Source organism: Zingiber officinale, chromosome 2A (assembly GCF_018446385.1).
Source record: "Zingiber officinale cultivar Zhangliang chromosome 2A, Zo_v1.1, whole genome shotgun sequence".
Classification (NCBI taxonomy): Eukaryota; Viridiplantae; Streptophyta; class Magnoliopsida; order Zingiberales; family Zingiberaceae; genus Zingiber; species Zingiber officinale.
The window spans coordinates 133875223-133897377 of record NC_055988.1 but is presented as its reverse complement, the minus strand read 5'-3'; the positions used below and the strand labels follow the sequence as shown (position 1 = coordinate 133897377).

The following is a 22155-nucleotide window of genomic DNA, read 5'->3' as shown; positions in this document are numbered from 1 at the left end:
TTGGCGTTGTCTTCGTTAATACACTATGTATGATGAGTTAGAAATAAATGTATCTTCGAGGGTGAACAATTAAGTGTTGAGAGAATATTCAAGAGTGTGTGTATACATATATATAGGTCTTAGGGGTGTACTCTGATCTGATGTCGTGTCAGTCATAAGTAACCACTATAGACCATTTTCTGTACTCTTGAACTAGGATATGAAATTTTTTCTTATCAAAAAAAAAATGGAGGATGCCTTCTTCACTCATGGACAGTGATGAGAAGAGTAGAGAGCTTCAGACAGACACTGCAAGTTTGTACAAAAGAGGAAGAGAAATTTGAATGGAATGGACCAAGCTAATTTAATACTCACACTTCTTTCATTCTTTGGCTTCAAAATGTTCCTTCACATGATCAGATGAAGACCAATGTGTATCAAATAGATACAATTCTATTGCAGATCCGATTTGAATCATATGATTGGAATTGCAAATCATACAATTCTAACAATGCTGTCCTTCAGTTTTTCTATTTAATTTTTCCATCAATCATATTATTCTCAAACACTGGAACACATTTTGTTGCAGTAAAGAAACAATAGGCATTTGATTGAGACAGTAGGAAAATTGCCCTTCATATGAGGGCTTCTCTCCAATTTTGAAATGATATGGTTCTCACATCATGCCATCTTATAAAGCACGTCCCTGTCCATTTCTTATGGTCGAGTTCCTTTTTCTATTTCCTTCCCTCATGATACCAATCCTGTATTTGATAACACTTGCTTTATTAATATCTTAGCCTCTAAGAATATTAAATTGATCCCTTAAACCATATTTGTTTAAGGAAAATTTTTATTTTAATTTCCTTTAAAAAAATAAAATTTAACAGCTACAAAGAGATGCAAAATAAATAGTTAACATCAATTGTTTGGCATGTTTATATTTATTAGAGTGGTACCATAAATATTTTTTCCTTTTTTATTTTAAATAGTTTTCTTTTATTTTCAAGAATCTGAAAACTGAAAATAGAAAAATTTTATGAACCAAACAAGCCCTATGTTTTCAAGTGTCAAGTGTTCTAAGCTACAGAATGGCGATCATGTTATTCTTCAAGTTATATTGAGCTATTATTTAAATTGATGTGACATTCTCGGAATCCACTCTTTTCTCTTGCTCAATAGACCCAACACAATAGTTGAAATGCTTTCCATAAGTACTTCATGGTCTACTCAATCTTGTGATTGATACTAGAGACTTGACTACTACTCCAATGAACAGTAGAAGACCACAATTTAAGCTCAATGTAGTTCCTTCACCAAATACCCTGCCCTAACAAACTTACATGGTCCTGAACTACACCTTTGATCTTGGCCTTCATGTTAAACTAAGAACTCCTAAATGCAATATCTCACATCTCCTTTCTCATTACATTTCATATGCATCTCTCCAAAATATTCTACTTTAGATTGTGTTAGGATACCTCAGATTACCTTAAAGGCTTTATCAAATCTGAGATGAAGATGAACTATGATAGAAAAAATAGAAACATTATATTCTATTGGTATTTGGGAACTTATGACTTTTCCTTCTAGCTATTGTTTGGTTGCAAATGCTTGTTTACTATAAATCATTCCCTAATGGCTCAATTTGCAAAACTAAAATCTCAATTAGCAGGGAAATTGTACACACAAAAGATATATAAAATTAACTAAAGGGGCATATTCTCTCTTGTGGCTATGTCAACTTTAGCTTTTTTCACATTGGCGGCTATATCTATGTATCAATTGGATGCCAAAAATGTTTTCCCTTTAGGATGAATGAGATGAAGAGGTATAGGGATAGACTGGCAGAGAAACCTACCAAGTTTAGTGCCTGTGTGGAAATTGAAAAGATCACTATAAAGAATGATTTGGTAAATTGAATTCTATGCTAAATTTTTTGTATCATCAAGTATCTCAAAGCGAAACATTCAGTATTTCTCTTTCCCTCTTAGTTAAAATGTACCCTTTTCATTGGTCATGTGGATGACATCATGATTGTTGATGATTCAGCTGAAATCAAAAGGTTGAAATTGTACGTTCATCAACACTTTCAAATCAAGGATTTAGGTAATTTGAAGTATTTATTGGCTTAGATGTTGCTCAACAAAAGGGAGACATTGATATCCGTAACAAATTAATGTGTTGATGTGGTAGAGGAAACTGGTATACTAGGGTCCAAGCTATTTGATAGCCCTATGGATCTAAATATCTGGTCGATGGAAGAAAGAATTGATTACATGATCCAAGGAATGGTCCAAGTACAAAATGGAAGGAGTTTTATTGTTGTACTGTTGGAAAATAAGCAATGTCACTGTCTTTGAATATCTCAGAATATATTGTCATTTATCAAACATTTCACTAGGAGCATTGGTAGTCAATAAAAAGGCAACCTAGTGCACCTACCAATGCGGGTCCACGGAAAGCATCAGACCACATTGAGTCTAAACACAGAAATTCAAACCAATTCAACAATGTTTTAAATAGAATGAGATTTTTTGTGTAATTTAAACATAACCATAAATGTGAAGGAGGTTTAGAAAAATATCAAAAATAAAGATTAATTTTTAACAAAATGATCTTTGTACAGTACAATGAAACTTCCAAGTTCCTATAACAAGTAAAAGGCAACCAAGCCCGTAGTTGAGTTAATTGAGCTTTATATGTATCAGGGTGTAAAATTGGATTCTTAAGCTTCTTCTTTATTTATTCATTTTTGAAATTTGGAAGTATGAAATTTGAAGTGTAAACTGAATACATGTCATGTCAAAATGGCTGACTGATGCTTAATAGCTAGCATAAGAATTATAAGGTATCACTTGAAGTCTTCAGCGAATAGCAAGGCAATAAAACAGGAAATGGCACAACCAGTTATCCATGCACGTATCCTGTTTCAAAAAACTATTCCACCCAGTACATTCAGTTATCACTGGTCAACGAGGGACAATTCCACAGATTTCCCAGTGTTGGTTTGGGTGGTCAATTGGTGTGGGTAATCTATGACACATTTGCTTAGTACTCTATAACTGATTTTTTTTGTAATTTTTTTCTCAATTATTTTTTTATTCTTCTCATGTTTTTGTATAATATTGGGTCCATGACATTGGACAAAAATTTTAAATCTACCTACATAAAGAAAAAAAAATCCTTACTCATGCTCAAGTGCTTGTGCTGCAGTTATACGCTTTCGAGGATCATACCTGCCAAAGAGAATAGTTTCAGATATTATGATATGCAGCAGTATCACAGTAAGATTCGGATACTGATAAAATACAACAATTCGAAATTGCTGACAGAAAAACAAGAACATCAAGCACTTAAGGATCCTATATTCCAGATAAAGGAAAATGTTTTGGGTTGTTATTCGAATCAAATGATGAAAATAACAGTATGGATCATTAGAATGGCAAAAAATTAATGTCAATCTCCATTCCTATCAATATGGTTTAAAATCTCACACTGTTCTAGGGGGCAAAGTCAAAACTTGTATTCCAATACCAACCCTTAATACTAATAGACATGGGTATTCCCACCTTCTTCGCCCATACTAATATAACCAATGAGTATTATATTATGCTGACAACTTAGAATACTAGGGCACACATCAAGATGAATCTAAATAATATTTTTTATTTTTTTAGAGTACAAAGTTCTATTCAATCAACACATTGAAGTAATAAGAGTGAAAAAACATTAATTCAATTATCTAATTAATTAATGTAATCTTATTAAAGAAAAGTATTGGTATGGTACAATTTAAATTTCTATACTCATTTGACCTACTTAAATTACCCAAGTTAAGTTGTTCACCTAAACCTTCATTAAAAAATTGATGAAAATACCTCTTCCACTGCTCTTTTATTTCTCCATCATTTACTAGTACCCTATTACATTCATATTTAATACATTTTATTTGGATAAGATCTCTTGTCTTCCATTCTCTCACTTTAGCTATTCTATAAATGTCTCTTTCCCTTTTTTTTATCCAATTTTTGATATAATCGTTCAAAAATTTCATTCTTTGTTTTATTCACTACTTTCTTAACCTTTTTATGGGCTATTATATATTTTTTAAAGTTTTCCTCATTCTAACAAATATATAATTTTTTATAAGTTATTCGTTTTTCCTTCACTTTCTCTTGTACATTCTCATTCCGCCACCATGATTCCTTACTTAGTAATGCATGCCCCTTTGACTCACCGAGTACACTCTTAACTACTATTTTCAACTTTGATATCATCTTATCCCATGTCATATTAGAGTCACCATATATTTCACCTAATATTTATATTTTTACCTTCTCCTTAAATATATTTTGTTTCCCATCCTTTAACTTCCACCACTTAATTTTAGAAGTCGCATATATTTTCTTTCTATTGATATTATGCTTGAGGCGTATATACAACACTACTAATCTATGTTGGGTAGTTAAACTTTCTCCAGGGATGATCTTACCATCTTTATAAATCTTTCTATCCTTCTTCCTAACCATAAGAAAGTCAATTTGTGATTTATTCTCACTTTTGAACATGTCCAAGTATTCTTCTTTTTTCTTAAAAAATATATTAGCTAATATAAGGTCATACGCTATAGCAAAATCTAATATAATTTTTCCTCTTCATTTCTCGTTCCAAACTCATAACTCCATCTACCCTCTCATATTCCTTATTTTTCACTCTGACATGCCCATCTATATCACCTCCTATTAAAATCATTTCATTTGGTGGAATGTTTTGTAATACTTCATCTAAGTCGTACCAAAACCTTGATTTAGTAGATTCATCTAATCTTACTTGCGGTGCATATACGCTAATTATGTTCATGACGCCACTATTATTTTAAGGGCTATAATTCTATCCTTTTTCTAACTACTCTTATAACTTCATACTTTAACGAACTATGTATAACAATACTCACTCTATTTCTTCTTTTACTCTTTCCTATGTACCATAACTTAAAATCCAAGTTCTCTATCATCTTTGTCTTCTCGCCTCCCCATTTTATCTCTTCTACACAAATGTTAATTCTTCTCTTAATCATCGTATCTACTACCTCTATTGATTTACTAGTGAAGGTACCTACCTTCCATGTTCCAAATCTTAGACTATTAGTTTTCCTATTATATTTGTTCTTATCCAACCTATGGTATGAGAACTTTTGCCTATTTAACACTACACTCAAGTTCTTATGAAGATATAGTGGTCCTTGCTAATACGTTACAGTCGGATCCTGCAACACGAACTCTTGTATATTTAGCACTACACCTAAGTTCTGGAGATATAGTGGTCCTTGCCAAGATGTTATAATTGGACCCTACAAAGTATTCCTTCCAATAAATAACCTAGCATTAGCACAATAGTTTAATGGATCTATTCATTGAACATTTGTCATAATTTTAACGTTGGCTGACAACCTAACGCAACCCTCCTCCTTTATCCAGGCTTGGGACGGGCTAAAAATCGAACAACTAAAGCAGTATAAAAATATATGGAAAATGAATGGTGTTGCAGCAAGCCAAGAACCAAATGCCAGATTAATCAACAAAGTCGACTGCTAAATATAAGAAAAATAGATCCATAGTTTAAGGCTAAATGGTTGCTGGATCATGACAAATATATCGAAACATGCAACCATTCCATCAAGTACATTTGCTAAATGACAAGAGATAGATAGCCCAAGGATTGATCGACAATGATAACCACCAAATGCAAATTTAGAGAAAATAGCTCAGCAGTTCATGACAAATATATGGAAAGATTGCAACCAGTTAATCAAGTATTTTGCTATATGGAAAAAATAGATACATTGATTCAGATTTACCAAAATTATCAACAATCAAATATAAATTAAGAAAATAGTTCATTCCAAATTGATCAACAATGTCAATAATCAAATAGATATTTAAAGTCAATAGCTCAACATTTTAAGGAAAAATGTTTGCTGGATTAGGAAAGTACATGGAAAGATAGCTACAATTTCATCAACTTAGTTTACTATATGGTAGATACCAAATGAAAACTTACAGAAACTAAGCCAATATTTTAAAGATAAAAAATGTTTCATTTCATAATACCAATTATTAATTCATGATTACTCCTTTGTTATAAAGGTTGTTCGTGCAAAAGCCATCATTTACATGTTGTAAAATTATGAACTGAGACCTAAGCTTCTCAGATCAAGGCAACCCAATTCAAGCTTTAACGGGACATGCTGCAGATAATTGAAAGCTAAGCTTTGGTACTTAAACATGCAATCTAACTATAAATGTAGATCACTAGAGAGTTGAGAAGCATTAACCACCTAGAGAGTTGAGAAGCATTAACCACCTAGCTAAGAGTACATTGAAGATGAACATTCAATAAAAGAAGCTTGATGATGTGATTGAAGTAGCATAGTGAACAAACAATTCTCCCCCAATAAAAGTTAGCAATTATAAGTCAGAGAAAAGTAAATTAAAATTGTATTACATGAGATCCTAATCCTAACACAACAACTTATCCCAATAAAACCATAGCGACCTTTCTCTTTAAAAGGTCTTCACTTATTTTAAAAATAAAAACTAAACAAATTCTTAAAAAGTTTCGAGAAATTATAAATTTTTTGAGCAATTTTAAATAGACATAGTACTGTGGAACATATTGTTTGTAAATGATATTATTTTGGTAAATGAGACACATGGAGTAAATGCTAAATTAGAATCTTGGCAGGAAATTTTATAAGTGAAAAAATTTAAGTTTAGTAGAGTAAAGACAAAATATATGAAATTTAAATTTAATAATATTAGACATAACGAGATAATTGTTAAGATAGGAGATAATTATTGAAAGCTTAAAGTAGTTATGATCATTTTTGCAAAATGATAGAAGAATTGAGAGAGATGTATTACGTAGAATACAAGCAGAATAGCTGAAATGAAGGTTGACGTTAAGTGTTTTATATGATCGTAAAGTATCTTTAAAACTTAAAGGGAAGTTCTACAAAATAACGGTTAGACCTGCTATATTATATGACGTTGAATGTTGGGCTATGACTCAAGCACATGAGTAGAAGATGAAAATTGTACAGATGAGGATCTTAAGGTGAATGTATAGACATACGAGAATAGACAGAATAAGAAATAAGAGCATTAGAGAGAAATCGAAGTTGATCTATTAAGGGAAAACTTCAAGAGACACGTTCAAGATTGTACGGACATGTACTTAGACGGCCAATAAATATTCCAGTTAGGCGATGTAAAACTATTACAAATATACACATCAAACAAGGAGAAGACAAAAAAATAATTGGTTAGCAACAATAAAACAAGATAAAATTTATTTAAATATAGATGATGATATAGTAGGAGATAAAGCGCAATGGCGTAAAAGGATCCATATAGCCGCCACACCTAGTGGGGTAAGGCTTGGTTATTGTGTTATTCACCTCAACCGAAGAGAACTCAAATCCGCCAACTATGGAGGTGAAGTGGTTCAAGTCAAGTACAATGACACTGCACATAGGTGCAAAAAAACGGTGCCTCTTTAGCCAAATTGGACAATTATTATTGTTGGTTTATTTCTTTAACCATTGATTTTTATTATACCAATTTATTTACTTTGCATAATTCTCCTCCACTAGTGGAGAAATCATCAGTGAGTTTTCAATTTTTTTTTTCTTAGGTCATCTTTTCCAAGGGTAGGAAATAATTGTTTCAATAACTCTATCTAGTAATATTCCTTGAAATATCTCTTCCATTGAGAAAGAAATAGATATACCTTATTTCTCTTTTTGCAATTTGACCTTATGCATGACGATATTGATGTCAGTCTTCACTGAATCATGTGATGTGATTATGTGAAGGCAATAATAAAAAGGATGATTCCACAAACTCTATAACAATAAGTGTTCAGACTTCTCCCAACAAATTAGTGTATACTCCAATTTAAAATTTGAATTTAAGTTTAAACAAGTTGGAAAATTAAGTAAATCAATATTGTAACTAATCTTCCTTATAATATGACCAAATAAAGTAGATGTTGTATATATGAATACATCTAAGTAGATATGATGAAGAAATTTAAATTAATGAATGAACTATCAGAATTTGTTATATCATTAGATATATAATTTTTACCGTAGCATCAACATATATATTTCTCGATTTGGTAGATAAAAGAAAATAAAAAATTTCCCTCAATTAATTGACAAGCATTAAAGATATAAATAGCTACGGAAGACTCACATGGAGTGATTTGAAAATTTTTAAATTAATATCTTCCATCATTATTTATATTACTTGTTCTTTTTAGTTTCTTCTTTTTATATTCTCTACGTAACATGAATGCATTATAACTTATAGATCAAATTCATGACAAGTATCTAGTTGATTGGACGCCAAAAGAAGTTAATTAGAGGTTCTAATATTGCATCATTAAACTGCTCATCTAAAGTGTAATTATAGGACTATTAAATTATCTTTAGAGGATTTTTCAAAGCTTGAGTTATAAAGAGATGTATTTGAGCACAATTCTTTCATTATAGCTACAAGTACATTGATTATAAGAGAACTAAGATCATTGGGCAATAACTTCAAGAAAAGAAAAAAAATATTGAACCAAGTAACACCGAACCTAGAACGCCCCACGGAAGTTTTTCACCGGCCATTAGGGTAAATCAGGAAGCGCTTGTGGCGGGAGGCCCAGAAACCCAGCATTTTGTGGTTACGTGTCCTATTTGGAGGAAAAATGATCTATCTTTTAATTAATTGTCTTTTCATTTTATATCATGTATAATGGATTTTCGTCGATCTTCGTCTCTAATCCTTTTAACATATCACCAATAACTTTTGGTGGGTCAACTAAATCGATGAAGGTGAAATTATATTGGTCAAAATATTTTTCAATGTTGTCTAACTAATTAAGAAATACATTAGGCTTCATACTCCTATCAAATATAGGGATATCCCCTAACACGTAAATTGTTATTTAAAAAAAATAATTAGATTCTTTTCTAATGCCACTGTGATCATTTGTACATGTTGCAAAATTTAGCAGTGTACAAAGAACCCATTAGTCATTAAATTTGTCATTCACATGGATATAATTCGATTGATACCTCACGTTCCTCAAATCTACATATCTATATATGTGATCATTATGGTGTTTCTCTCATTGTGTCAATCTAAATATTGACAAGTAATGACAATTATCAAATAATGCAATGAATACAATGAATGTGAAGATGATGGATAATAAGCTAATTAGGTGAAGAGGAAGAGGATGATGAATACAATGCATGGTAGAGTTGGTAGTCGAAGAGGAAGGTTGGATTATCATTTTGTTAGAAATCATTTATGACAAAAGTGATCCAGAAGCATATTTGGAATGAGAAAAAAAAGTGGAACTAGTTTTTGATTGTCACAACTACTCTGAAGAGAAGAAGGTAAAACTTGTTGTTAAGTTTACTGATTATGATATTGTTTGGTGGATCAAATTATTCCAAGTAAGAGAAGAAACCATGAGACACCGATCAACATATGGGAGTAAATGAAGTTTATTATGTGAAAGAGGTTTATTCCATTACACTACTATCGAGATTTCTACCAACGACTACTAGGTCTAACTCAAGGGTCTAAGAGTGTGGAGGAATACTACAAAGAGATGGAGATTGCTATGATTCGAGACAATGTGGAGGAGGATCGAGAAGCAACCATGACACAATTTTTGCAAGAATTAAATCCAACAATTGCAAATGTAGTAGAGTTGCAACATTATGTGGAGGTTGAGGATATGGTGCATATGTCCATGAAAATTAAAAGGCAACTCAAAAGGAAGGGTTCGACCAGGCATGGGCAGAGTTCTAGTTCATTCACTTGGAAATATAGTTGGAGCAAAAGGGATGATAAAGTTGCATCTAAGAGTAAGATCGAGTTTTCTAAAAATATGGATGCAAGCTCTAATTCGATCAAAAATAAAGAACCTATTCAAACTTTGAAAAATAGAGATATTAATTGTTTAAGTGCTTGCGAAGCGGGCAACAACAGTCGTTGACTGGGCTATTCCAAGACAATCGGAAGACAGGATCAGCGATGAAACTTCTGCAGCTAGAAAGGCAAGGAAAAAGGCTGCGTTTGGACAACGAAGATATCGATACGGCTGAGGATTCCTTAGGGATTCTGCCTTGTCGGCCGTTTCATGGGCCGCAACCCCGGCAGCAATGGGATCACCACGGTTGCTAGGCAATGGAGAAAAGAGTACAAATTCCCTATGCATAAGAGCGGTTGGACAATTTTCCGCTTTGATACGGCCGTGGATTGAGATCATGTGTTGACAAAGGGGCCGTATTTTGCATATGGCAATCCGTTATTCTTGAAGATGATGCTGAGTTGTTTCTTGTTTGATGAGGATGACATTTTGTTCTAACATGGGTGCAGATACATAGGCTATCAACGGATTGTTGGACGGAGCACGTTCTTAGCTTTGTTGGCTCAGAAATTGGACAGCCATTGTATATGGATAAGTTCACCCTACTAGAGAACGTGTTACTTACGCAAGACTACTGATTGAGGTGGATATGGAGGGTACGCAAATCGACATGGTGTCAATCACGCTTCCAACAGAAGCGCAAGTAAATTTGGAGATTAAGTTTGAGACAATGGCGGAATTAAGTGACGATTGTAGACGCATTGGTCACTCTAAGGAGAGTTGTTGGGTTGTGCAAAAGGATAAACTAGGGCCATAGGGCAACCCACACAGGGCGATCGATGATTGAGATCACGCGGGCAACAAAGCACAACGGTTTTACGCGAGCAAAGCCAGATGCAGAGGCAGCACCATGGGCCAAGGGATCTAGTGCAGGGTGTAGAGGGCTAAGCTAGGTCAGAGCATAGCGGAGCGAAGAATGGTGACAGGAGCTTACCACCCAAACAAACTAGGGCAGAAGGCAGAGCCAAACCATCGTAGAGCGGAGCCAACAACGACGCAAAGGGTAGAGCCAATGGCATGTGGAACGCAGGCAGTGACACTCAGAGCGGAGACAATAGCACACAGAGCAGAGGTCGCGGCTCGTTGGGCTCACCATCCACACAGAATAGTGCTGAGAGCGAAGGCAATGGCATACAAAGCGGAGGCAGCGACTCGTTGTCTTCATAGGAGCCAATGGTACACGATGCAAAGGCAATGGGTCAACGCCTGCACAGACTAGTGCAGAGAGCGGAGACGGTGGCATGAAGGGAGGGAACAATGGTGCAGAAAGCAGGGGCAGTAGCACACAGAGCAGAGGCAGTGACTCCATGCCCGCACATGCCAGTGCGCGGAGGCAACCCCAAACCAGTGCATAGTAGAGTAGAGGCACCGATCAGGCTAGTACGTAGCATAGAGGCAATGCACAATCTAGCGCATAACATGCAACACATAAGCGCGCCAAGCGAAGATAGAATGGAAGGTGACTAAATATGGGTGGCGCGGACACAATTTCCGCAACAAAACATGAAGATCGCTAGTTGGAACGTTAGGGGCTTCCACAAGCTCCTAAAACAAAAGGGGGTCCAACACCTCCTTCATAGTCGCAAGCCATATTAGGATTGATGGAGATTAAACTATTGGAGGAAGACGTCGACAACTCCCTCCGACTACAATTTCTAGGTATAGGGATTGAACACAACTTTCAATTCTCTAACCGTGAATGCATCTTGCTACTTTGGAAACTAGATCTTGTGAACTTGACCATCTTACGGACAGAAGAGCAACAACTCATTCACCTGCAACAAGCATCTAGGTGACATTTGTACAATGTTGTAACAAAAGGCCTTTGTGGGCATCTCTCACTGATTCAGCGGATGATATGACAAATCCTTGGATGGTAATTGGTGAATTCAATGCTGACAGCTCAAGACAAAGAAGGTGGCATGCCGGTCTAGCACTATGAAATCAATGACCTAGCGGTGACGGCGCAACAATGCAACTTGGTGGACCTTCTGCAAATTGGCTGTCGATTGACATGGACTAATGGCTCAGTTTCAAGCAAACTTGATCAAGCATTGATCAACACGCAGTGGCTCCTTGAATATTATGTAAGCTATGCAGAATGTCTTCCACCTAGCTGCCTTTCGGATCATTCTTGTGGTATTGTCTCACTGCTGTGCAGAGAACAACTCAAGCCGCTACCTTTCAAGTTCCACATCATGTGGACACTACATGTGGGCTTCCATAGACTACTTAAGGAGTCATGGGAAGAGCCGATCATACAGACCAATTCTGCCTCAAACAGAATGGTCAGACTCAACCACAGTTGTGAAACCTTAACAGATTACATTTCCAACACATTTTGAAGAAGGTGAAGCGAGCTGCGGCTGAACTAGAGGCTGCCCAACAGAAAATACTTGCAGGGGAGACCGCAGCTTAAAGTCAACTACAACCAGGCTAGAGGCAGAACAATCATTTTATCAACAAAAGGTCAAATGTGCATATATCAAGCAATAGGTGTAGTAAGTTTTTCCACAATCTGGTCAAGAGGAATAACAAGTGTAATGCACTCGTAACCACCACCAAAATGTCCGGGGAGCAAACTTCTAACATACTAGAGGTTGCAGAGGAATTCGTATCACATTTCTCGAGTCTGTTGGGCACAAAAGGGGATTGCATGCTGCTGGACAGCAGCATATAGCTTGATGGGCCTTTGCTTATAGAGGTCCAACAGCAAGGTTTGGTCGCTCCAATTTCTTCCGAGATCATACGTGCAGCCCTCTTCGACATTGGCAACATTCGGGCTTTGGGACCGGATGGATACGGCTCGAATTTCTTCAAGGTGGGCTGGACCACGGTGCATTTTGAAGTCTACGCAGCAGTTCGGGAATTTTTCGAAACAAGGCAGCTCCTCAAGTAGTGAAATCACACCTCGTGTTAGTTCCGAAGTTGGATCACGCATCGAGGGTTACAGACTACAGATCAATTGCTTGTTGGACAATCGTGTACAAGATCATATCCAAAATCTTGGCAAGAAGGCAATGCAAGGTGATGACCAGCATCATTGATCCGGCACAAGCAAGTTATGTTGAGGATCATTCCATGGTGGAAAACATCCATCTTGCCCAAGAGCTCTTGAGGAAGTACACACGGAAGAGGACTTCACTACGGTGTATAGTTAAGGTCGATCTCCAAAAGGCTTTTGATTCAGTCCACTGATCGTTTTTGCTTGCTGCACTCCGCCGGTTTGGATTTCCGAAGCAGTACATCACATGGATAGAAGAATGTGTAACAACTATCTCCTATTCGATGGGTATTAACAGAGAAATGTATGGATTCTTCAAAGAGAGGAGGAGCTTAAGGTAAGGTGATCCACTATCACCCTTCCTCTTCGGATTATGTTTAGAGGTGTTCTCAAGAATGCTTACATCTACTGCTATCATGTTATGAAGCCGACCTTTCACTATCATCTTATGCGGATGATCTCTTACTCATCACTAGGGTCAATGAACCAACAATCAACTTGATTGTAGACTGTTTGAGGCAATTTGGATAGCTTGCAGGGTTGCATCCAAAGTTTAAAATTTTGACCCGTACCGAGGTTTCGGTCTCAAACCGGAACGATACGGTTTCGGTATCATATTGTGCCATGTCGATACGGTTTCGGTATTTTTTTTATTTACATATAGTAATTATTAGATAAATATATTTATTATGTATAATTTAAAAATAAATTATATATTGATTTTATATAAGTTATCCATTATTAAACAACTTAATATTGTTATAAAAAATAATTAAATATAGTTTTCTTTAAAACAACAATTGATCTAAAAATAGCACGAATTAAAATTGATACATCATAATATTATAATATGTTACCTTACTAAAAGAAGTGACGTGAATCAAATGAAAGCAATGGTTCTTGTAATATTATAATCCCTTGTAGCATTCAAAGACATCAACCTAAATCCCAAGGCTATGGCGTCTTCCATCTCCTATACCTAAAGTTCATGCTTTGTTAAGCATTGAATCAAAGTTCTTTCGTCCATCTTATCAATTTAGATTTTCCTTGTTTCTTTCTTCAATTTGTTGTGGTTTCATGTGACATTCTTCTCCTTGGATTCACATTAATTTGCTTCTTCCATATGCAACTTCGGCTTCTTCCATTAACTTTCTTCCACCCACATAGGTTATGTCATGTCTCAAGGTCAAAGAGAACTTAAGACATGTCTTGTGGGTTGTCAAGACATGGGAAGTGGAGTCCTCTTCCATTGAGCCACAAAAGAACAAGTTTTTCATTCAACTACTCCAAAAATTATTTAGGCCAACCTTTAGCTTCTTCCACTGATCTATTGGCACACGATTGAGCTCCTCTTCCATAACATCTCTAGGTTAGCCATCAACTTCTCTTCTACTTTCTTAAATTTCATCAATCCATCAAGACACAAGGGTTCCATCCATCTTTAGAACTCCACTAGGTAAATCTCCGAGTTCTTCTTCTTCTTCCACAAATCCACTAAGGCACAAGGGTTTAGTCCAGCTCTTCTATAACTACTCTAGATCAATCTTTGGCTTCTTTTTCTAATCAGTTCCACATACACCATCATTCCAGCAAGGGACTGATACCCAAGCAAAGAACAATATTTTAACATTGCCTCACACTAAAGATATCATAAATTTTAAAACTTGAAGGGTGAAATAACTTGTGAGAGGTCACAGAGTCAAAGGGATATATTAAAGTTGAAACCAAGGATTGAAATATTGAGTCAAGCTAGATTTTTGGTCCTTAGTCAGCTTAAGTTGTTTCATTAGTAACAAGTATCAGTCTCAATTGGGGTGCCAAGTTTAGTTGTCAAAGGGGTGCAAAAGGAAAAGAGAGGAGAAAGAACACGGGTGTTAGAGCAGGAGGAAGAAGAGAGGAGATGAGGAAGCTTACCTGGAGCGGATAGACATTACATGCAAGCTAGTGTTGTAGGATGCTAAGGCTTCAAAACAAAGGTAGAAGGTTCGACACAAAGGAGAGGTATAGAGCTTCTTGTGTCGCGACTTCTTGCATCTCAATATAAAAACCTATTTACTTATAGAAGTCAAAGTTTCTCATAGAAGACACAGATAAAGGAAGCATCTCGCAAGTCACCACCGCTTGCCATATCAATAATTTTGCATGTCCACCAATGAGAAAAACAAAAAATTTCGCCATGTCAATCAACATGGCTCATGATTTTAGACAGTTGTTTCAACATCCACTCTTGAAACAATAAGTTATACCAAGAAAGAAGATGGGTACAATGAGTTAATACAAAGAAAGAAGATGGGTATGATGCAATATTATCCACATGAGAATATGACAATGGAGATTGTGTACCATTTGAAATCTACTTAAGAGAGAATATATTATAAGAGGGATAAGACTAATGTATCATTTTGAAGTTTCAAGTAATAAAGATAGAAGTGTTGCAAAAGAACTTAGGTTCCATCATCCACTCTGCGAGACAATAGTTGACCCCATCTTAAATCACGCACAAAAACAAACAAGAGATGATGAAAGAATCTAACGATACTTCAACTTAAGATGGAGGCAAAAAAATCTTGAATATTATTGTTTTTAAAGAAGAAAAAAAATCAAGATCTCTTATAATTTTACTTGCTTTTATTACTCATGTCATCACTATTATTATTATTTTTTTAGAAATCAGTAGAGGTCAGGATGGGTTCAAGTGTGGAGTCTGCGGAACAAAACAAGAGAAGCCCAAGTACTGATGAAGGGAATGGACACGAACAGAGAAGTTTGTCAGACTAGTGATTGGTAGCAAGGCAAGAAGGTGTGATGTTGTAGATCAACTATAGGGAGCTTAAGACTTTTTGGTTTAAATTTAGAAAAAAAAAAGTCTAGAATTTAATGACTATGGAGTAAAGGGAAAAAAGACAAATTTCACAATGCCGAGAGAAGAAATCTGGAGCAAAAAAAAAAGGTTTCATGATGTAGATAGGAGATTGGGAGCACGATAGAAAGAAAGGTGTTGTGCCATGAATTAAAGTATCATTTCATGTCAATCGGTGCTGATGAAATATTTTATTTCACCTGTAAATTGACATGTCAAACCTTTGAGATTGACAAAACCCCACAACATACACAAGTCTTTTGCGAGAGTGTGGTGGGATATTAGCGTAGGCAAATCATCTAAGCACATATACAATGCTTTTGCAAGTCTTCCATGATATAATGGTGTACTCTGTGTTAAAAGCGTGCCCGAGGCGTGAGGCGCACGAGGCGCGGGGAAAAATGTCTTTTCCCACGCGAGGCAGGCGCTATTCCCAGGTGCACCTAGGGCACTTTTGCATCTCAACTAAGGCGCGATTGAGCCGCGATTTGTGAACATTTTCTAGATTTTTTACCAAAAAAACATTTCACTTGGTTTGGAATTAGGGCACAGAGAAGAAAGAGATAGAAGAGAAGAAGAAAAGAACGCAAGAAGAAGAAAGAGCCTGAGCCTACCCGGAGTCCGCTACCGTCGTTGCCTTAGTTGCGCCGTCATACCCAAGTATGTGCTTTTTCCTTTTTTTTTGATTTTTTGTTCTTCACTTCTTCTTCTTCTTCTTCTTCTCTTCTTCTTTTTCTTATGTTATCTTCTTCTCTTCTACTATTATCTTCTTTACTTCGTTGTCAGTTTTTCTTCTTTTCTTCTTCTTTTCCTCTTTTGTTCTGGTATCTTCTTTTCTTCTCCTTTTTCTTCTTTTCTTCTTGTTGAGTTGCTGGTTCGTGTTCTTGTTGTAGTCCAGTTTTTCTTTTTTTCCTGTTTTTTCATTTTTGCTGATTCGTGTTCTTGCTGCTGTCCGATTTTACTTTTTTTCCTGTTTTTTAGATTTTTGCTAGTTCGTGTTCTTGTCCGATTTTTTTCCTATTTTTTTATTTTTGTTGGTTCGTGTTCTTGTTGTTATCCGATTTTTTTTTTGTCCCGTTTGCTAGTTCATGTCCTTGTTGCTGTCCGATTTTGCTTTTTTTTTTGTCATGTCTTACCATTTTTTTCTTGTTTTTCTTTTTGTTTTGTCCTTTTTTCTATTACTGGTTCAATGTTTTTCTATTGCCAGTACAATGTTGATTTTATTTTGTTTTTGATTTTTTTAAGTTATTTTCTTGTTCAATTATCATGGAAGATAGTAGTGATACTCCAACATATATATCAAAATATCCGGCATCGAATTATTTTTAAAGAGTTAATCCGGATAACAAAAATAATTTGATTTATAACTTTTGTCGAAAAATTACAATAGGGGATATCTATCGTGCAAAACATCTTGTTGGGCGTTTCGAAATACTACGACTTGCAAAAGATATCCGCCTCATGTACATGAAGAAATTAAAATTTTCATGGAGAAAAAGACGGAGAAAAGTAATCTTTCTAAACTTGCGACATTGGACTTTGAGGATGTAGACCCTCTTGGTGATGATATTGATATGGATAATATTAGAGCTGAAGTTATGCCTCCTATAACTACAAATACAAGTTCTAGATCGAATATGCAAAAAAAAGACAAAGATAAATAGGTCCAATGGATACGTATTTTGCTCCTAATGTGCAAAAAAATATTGAAAGTAGAAAGAGTAAAGAGAGGCAAACTACGATAAACGAGCCATACAAGAAAGATTAAGAGAAAAAGCTTATATGGTCATAATTAAGTGGATGTATGATGCGGCAATTCCTTTTAATGTCATTAACTATTCAAGCTTCAAAAGGATGTTGGACTTGGTTGGCCAATATGGTGTAGGTCTAAAAGGACCTAGTTATCATGAGATGCGAGTTCCTTTTCTAAAAAAGACTGTTGTGACAAACGATTATATTAAGTCATGTAAAATAGAATGGCCAAGTATGGTTGTAGTTTAATGGCAGATAGGTGGACAGACAAAAGGCAGAGGGCATTGATTAATTTTTTAGTGAATTCTCCTGAAGATTCAGTTTTCATCGAATCGGTTGATCTTCTGATTATGCAAAGATTGGAGAGGAAATATTTCAGTTGCTTGATCAATTTGTGGAGCGTGTAAAAGAAGCAAATGTTGTTCAAATTGTTACAGATAGTGCAAATAACAATGTGCTTGCTTATAAGAATCTATGTAATTCTTTCTTATCAATATGCTTTTTCTTATATATGTTAAACTTATCTAGTTTTCTAACTTCTTTTGTAGGAACATTATTAGAAGCAAAAATGTCACACTTGTATTGGACTCCTTGTGCTGCTCACTGTGTCGACTTGATCTTAGAAGATATTGAGAAATAGCCTAATTTTAAAGCAACATTAAAAATGACAATAAGTGTGAATGTCTACATTTATGTTCGTCCAGGCATAGTAAATATGTTGAGGCAATTGACAAGACAAAAAGAGCTTTGTCGAGCGAATGTCATAAGATTTGCTACTGCTTTTCTCACTCTTGAAAGGATGCACCTACAGAAGCAAAATTTAAGAAAAATGTTCATTTCAAAAGATTGGACAGAAAGTAAATGGGCAAAGAAGCGACGGGGAAAAAGGTCTAAAATCATCATGACATTTAGATTTTGGAACAGCGTTGTACATATTTTAAAGATATATGGCTCTTTAGTATGTGTTCTGAGACTGGTTGATAGCGAAAGAAAACCTGCAATGAGTTATATTTATGAGGCTATGAATAGGGTAAAAGAAACAATTATGAAGGCCTTTGAGGAGAAAGAAGAGAAATACAAAGAGGTGTTTGAGGTCATTAATAAGAGATGGGAATGCCAACTTCATCGGCCTCTACATGCTGCAGGACATTATCTGAATCTAGAATATCTTTATTCATACACGGATTCAAATATCTGTGGAGAAGTGGTGAATGGTTTGTTTGAAACTATGGAGAGATTAGCTCCAAATGTTGCTGAGCAAGATAAAATCACTACCTAACTCTCTATATATCGAAAGGCAGAAGGGCTATTTGGGAGGAATGTGGCAATTAGACATAGAATACCATTATCTCCAACAGAATGGTGGGAATGCTACAGAGCAAATACCCCAAAATTGCAAAAGTTTGTTATTAAAGTACTTAGCCTCAGTTCTTGTGCTTCTGGCTGCGAGCGCAATTAGAGTGTATTTGAGCAGGTATGTAATAAATATAAATGTATAATACTATTAGTATGTTACTTTTATAAGTAGAAAATATTTTTTTCTATTTTATTATACTTATTGTGAGTTTTGACATTTTGTAGATTCACAGCAAAAAAAAAAGGAATAGGCTAGCTTAGCAGTGCTTAAATGGTTTGGTATTTGTGAAATATGATTGCGCCTTAAAACTTCGGTACGATGCACAGGATAAGATTGACCCATCTCTTTGACAGATATTGATGACAATAATGAATGGTTGAGGGGTAGAATGGATGAAGAAAGTGATAATGAAGAAGATGAGTTGGTTTTTGAAGGTGATGACTTGATATGGTATGTCGTTGTTAGGGCTAGTGGAGCTTAATATTGTAAAATATTGCATCCATGACCTCTAGTTCACATGCTAAGCCTAAACAAGTCGAGAAGGGAAATACAGCTTTCTCTATGAGAAACTCATCTCTAAGACTTCGAAATGAAGAAAAAGAAGAAGAAGAATACAATGAGGATGATCTTAAGCTTGATGATTAATTTGACTTATTATGCTTGTTTTGATGAACTTCATTAGTTTAGATTAGAAACTTGAATGTTTGAAACTTTTATTAATTTTATAGTATTGATTTGCTTGCCATATTATGTCTTTAGTGGTTTGATATTTGTGTGCGGAATATTAATAGTTATCATATTTGACATATTATATGAGTGTGTCAGTACTTACTAGTTTGGTAATCAATCTCATATTCAAGAGGCGCGCGCCTTGGGCTCTAGGAGCCCTTTGCACCTCGGTGTACCTTGTGCCTCTAACAACATTGAGTGTACTATTGTCTAAGGCACAAGAGTCTTTAGTTAATGCACCAAAGAGGTTCCATTGACACGGGTATAAGTCTTCCATGAGTGCATCATCATTTAGAAGTTTTTGACAATGGCGACATCCAAAATCAGGTGAGATTCAGCGATCTTGACTGCAAGTAAGATCAAGAGGTTCCTCAAGGTGATAAGGACTTCCTCATGAGGCGGTAAGATCTTAATTCCTTTGCCCTTCTCGTCTGAGATTTCTGCAACGATGACTCTTCTCTTGGCTTCAGCACGACATCCCAAAATGAAAAGGTATTCTTCTTCCTACTCTCCTTCCCGACATCCCCCTTTTCTTTTGGTGTTCGACATACCATCCGGCACCGGCACTGGCACCAATGTCGATTGGTTCTAGCTGGGGATCAAAACCCCAACTCGGAACAAGAATCCAAACCTTGATTGTGCCATCATACTAACTCATGGCCTCCTCCTAAGAAGATTGGAGAATGAAAACCTAGCTAGGAAAAGAACACTTTAATAACTGGAGGGAGAATACTGTATTGTACGATTATTGACAGAACTACTACTTGATGAAACTAAATCCATTCAGCAAGTTACTGACTGTTTTTATGATTGTCATTCAAAATTTCTTAATCATTTAATGGCTCTGGCACATACAAGCATAATCCTATAAGCAAGGAACCAAAATAATAGGTTTTTACTATGGAACTGGATACTAATAACTAAAAAAAGTACATACTCCAGCATCTTTGATAGGAGATCATACGCAGGGCTTTTCTGTGGCAAATTAACAAAATTATGCAGGCCATGGTTCTCACTGCAGTGGAAAAAAAGATTTACAAATTACTAATATTGAATGAATAACTTTACTTTGTAATTGGGATGACAACTCACTATTTATGACCCTGAATATGCTGCTGGTCATTTTGCCAATATGGAAGATTAACCAAAGTAGGCCATCTTTCAGGTGTAGGATGCCCTGAAAAGCATTGTTGCATATAAAACGATGTGAAAGGTAGTGCTAAAAAAAATATAGAGAACAACCTTTTACCTAGAACCTTGAATATCTTGTCCAATTGGTCAAGCTAAGAAGACATATCAGAATTTAGAAACAACCACTAAATAGAATTATAGCAAGTAAACTAAAAAAGCCTATTCAACAAAGGTGCCATCAAACACCTTAAAGTCATGAATAACGATACCTGAAAAGGGTTAGGAGTAGCTTTGACTTCTACTCCTTGGAATAATGGTTTCAAAGTCAATAACTCAGCAAAAATGCATCCAACAGCCCACATATCTAATTGCAATGTAAGGATCTTAATAGAAAATGCATTCTAGGTTAAATTATGATGTACTAGGATACCAACAGCACTTGTATAGTGTTTTGCTCCAAGCAACAGTTCAGGAGCCCGGTACCAAATAGTTACTACAACCTGTAAATTGACAAAGTACCAAATTAATTAGCTTATTATTAAGATAGTATATATAGTACCCATCAACAAAATCTGTATAGAAGCACTTAGCTAAAGGTTCTAAAAAGCACAAAAGCATTAGAAGTCTTTCACCATAGTGCATGAGTACTAGAATAAAGAAAGTTGTAGTCCATAGTACAATTTTGCCTATATGGTTTTTTTTTTTTGAAGATAGTAAGTGCCTATGTTGTTTATTCTCTTTTCTAAAGATAGTACATAAGTTCAAAATCTCAAACCATGTTAGAGTTTAAGCCATGCTGGAGTTTTGGTCGTTTGACTGGAACAATCAATTTTGTTTTGGCATTGTACCAACATTTCAATGCATGGTGTTGGTGGTGTATTGGAGGTTGAAAGAGGAAGAAGATATTTTTTAGTGTCAAATAGTATTGACTTTCGGTAATTTACTGGAGCAATACGTTATGACCATTTCACCCAGGAGAGTACGAAATTTCAAACCATGGGTAGTACAAAGGACATAGTTGCCGACGACAATTAGCAAGCCTAGATTCTCAACTGTTTAGAATAGGCTACATGGATTTTATCCTAATAATTGAATTGTATAAGGCTAATATAGGTGCATAACAACTTACATATAATTACAACATGATTCATTTGTTCATTCCTGTTAATACTCCGAAGAGAAACCATTTACTATTCTACCTTTATCTAAATGTCACTCATATGCCAGATTATCCGATCAGCATTTGACCCTGTTATCAAAATTTAAAAAAAAATAAAATAAAAGAGTTCAAAAAATATATATCCTGAATGGAAAACCTCATATATTAGTATATATCTTGTT

At 35.4% G+C, this 22155-nt stretch overlaps 1 protein-coding gene across 4 annotated transcripts in view; it reads right to left on the bottom strand.

The window, feature by feature from the left end:
- LOC122042367 (cyclin-dependent kinase E-1) overlaps positions 1-22155 on the bottom strand; it is a 50864-nt gene that overhangs the window by 18053 nt on the left and 10656 nt on the right. For all 4 annotated transcript variants that reach the window (XM_042602444.1, XM_042602443.1, XM_042602445.1 and 1 more), the window contains exons 6-11: positions 21245-21314; positions 21084-21178; positions 20933-20966; positions 20776-20860; positions 20621-20698; positions 3171-3218 (exon numbers count right to left, since the gene is read on the bottom strand). In XM_042602444.1, the coding sequence (XP_042458378.1) occupies positions 3171-3218; positions 20621-20698; positions 20776-20860; positions 20933-20966; positions 21084-21178; positions 21245-21314 (410 nt within the window). The remainder of the gene's footprint in view (positions 1-3170; positions 3219-20620; positions 20699-20775; positions 20861-20932; positions 20967-21083; positions 21179-21244; positions 21315-22155) is intronic.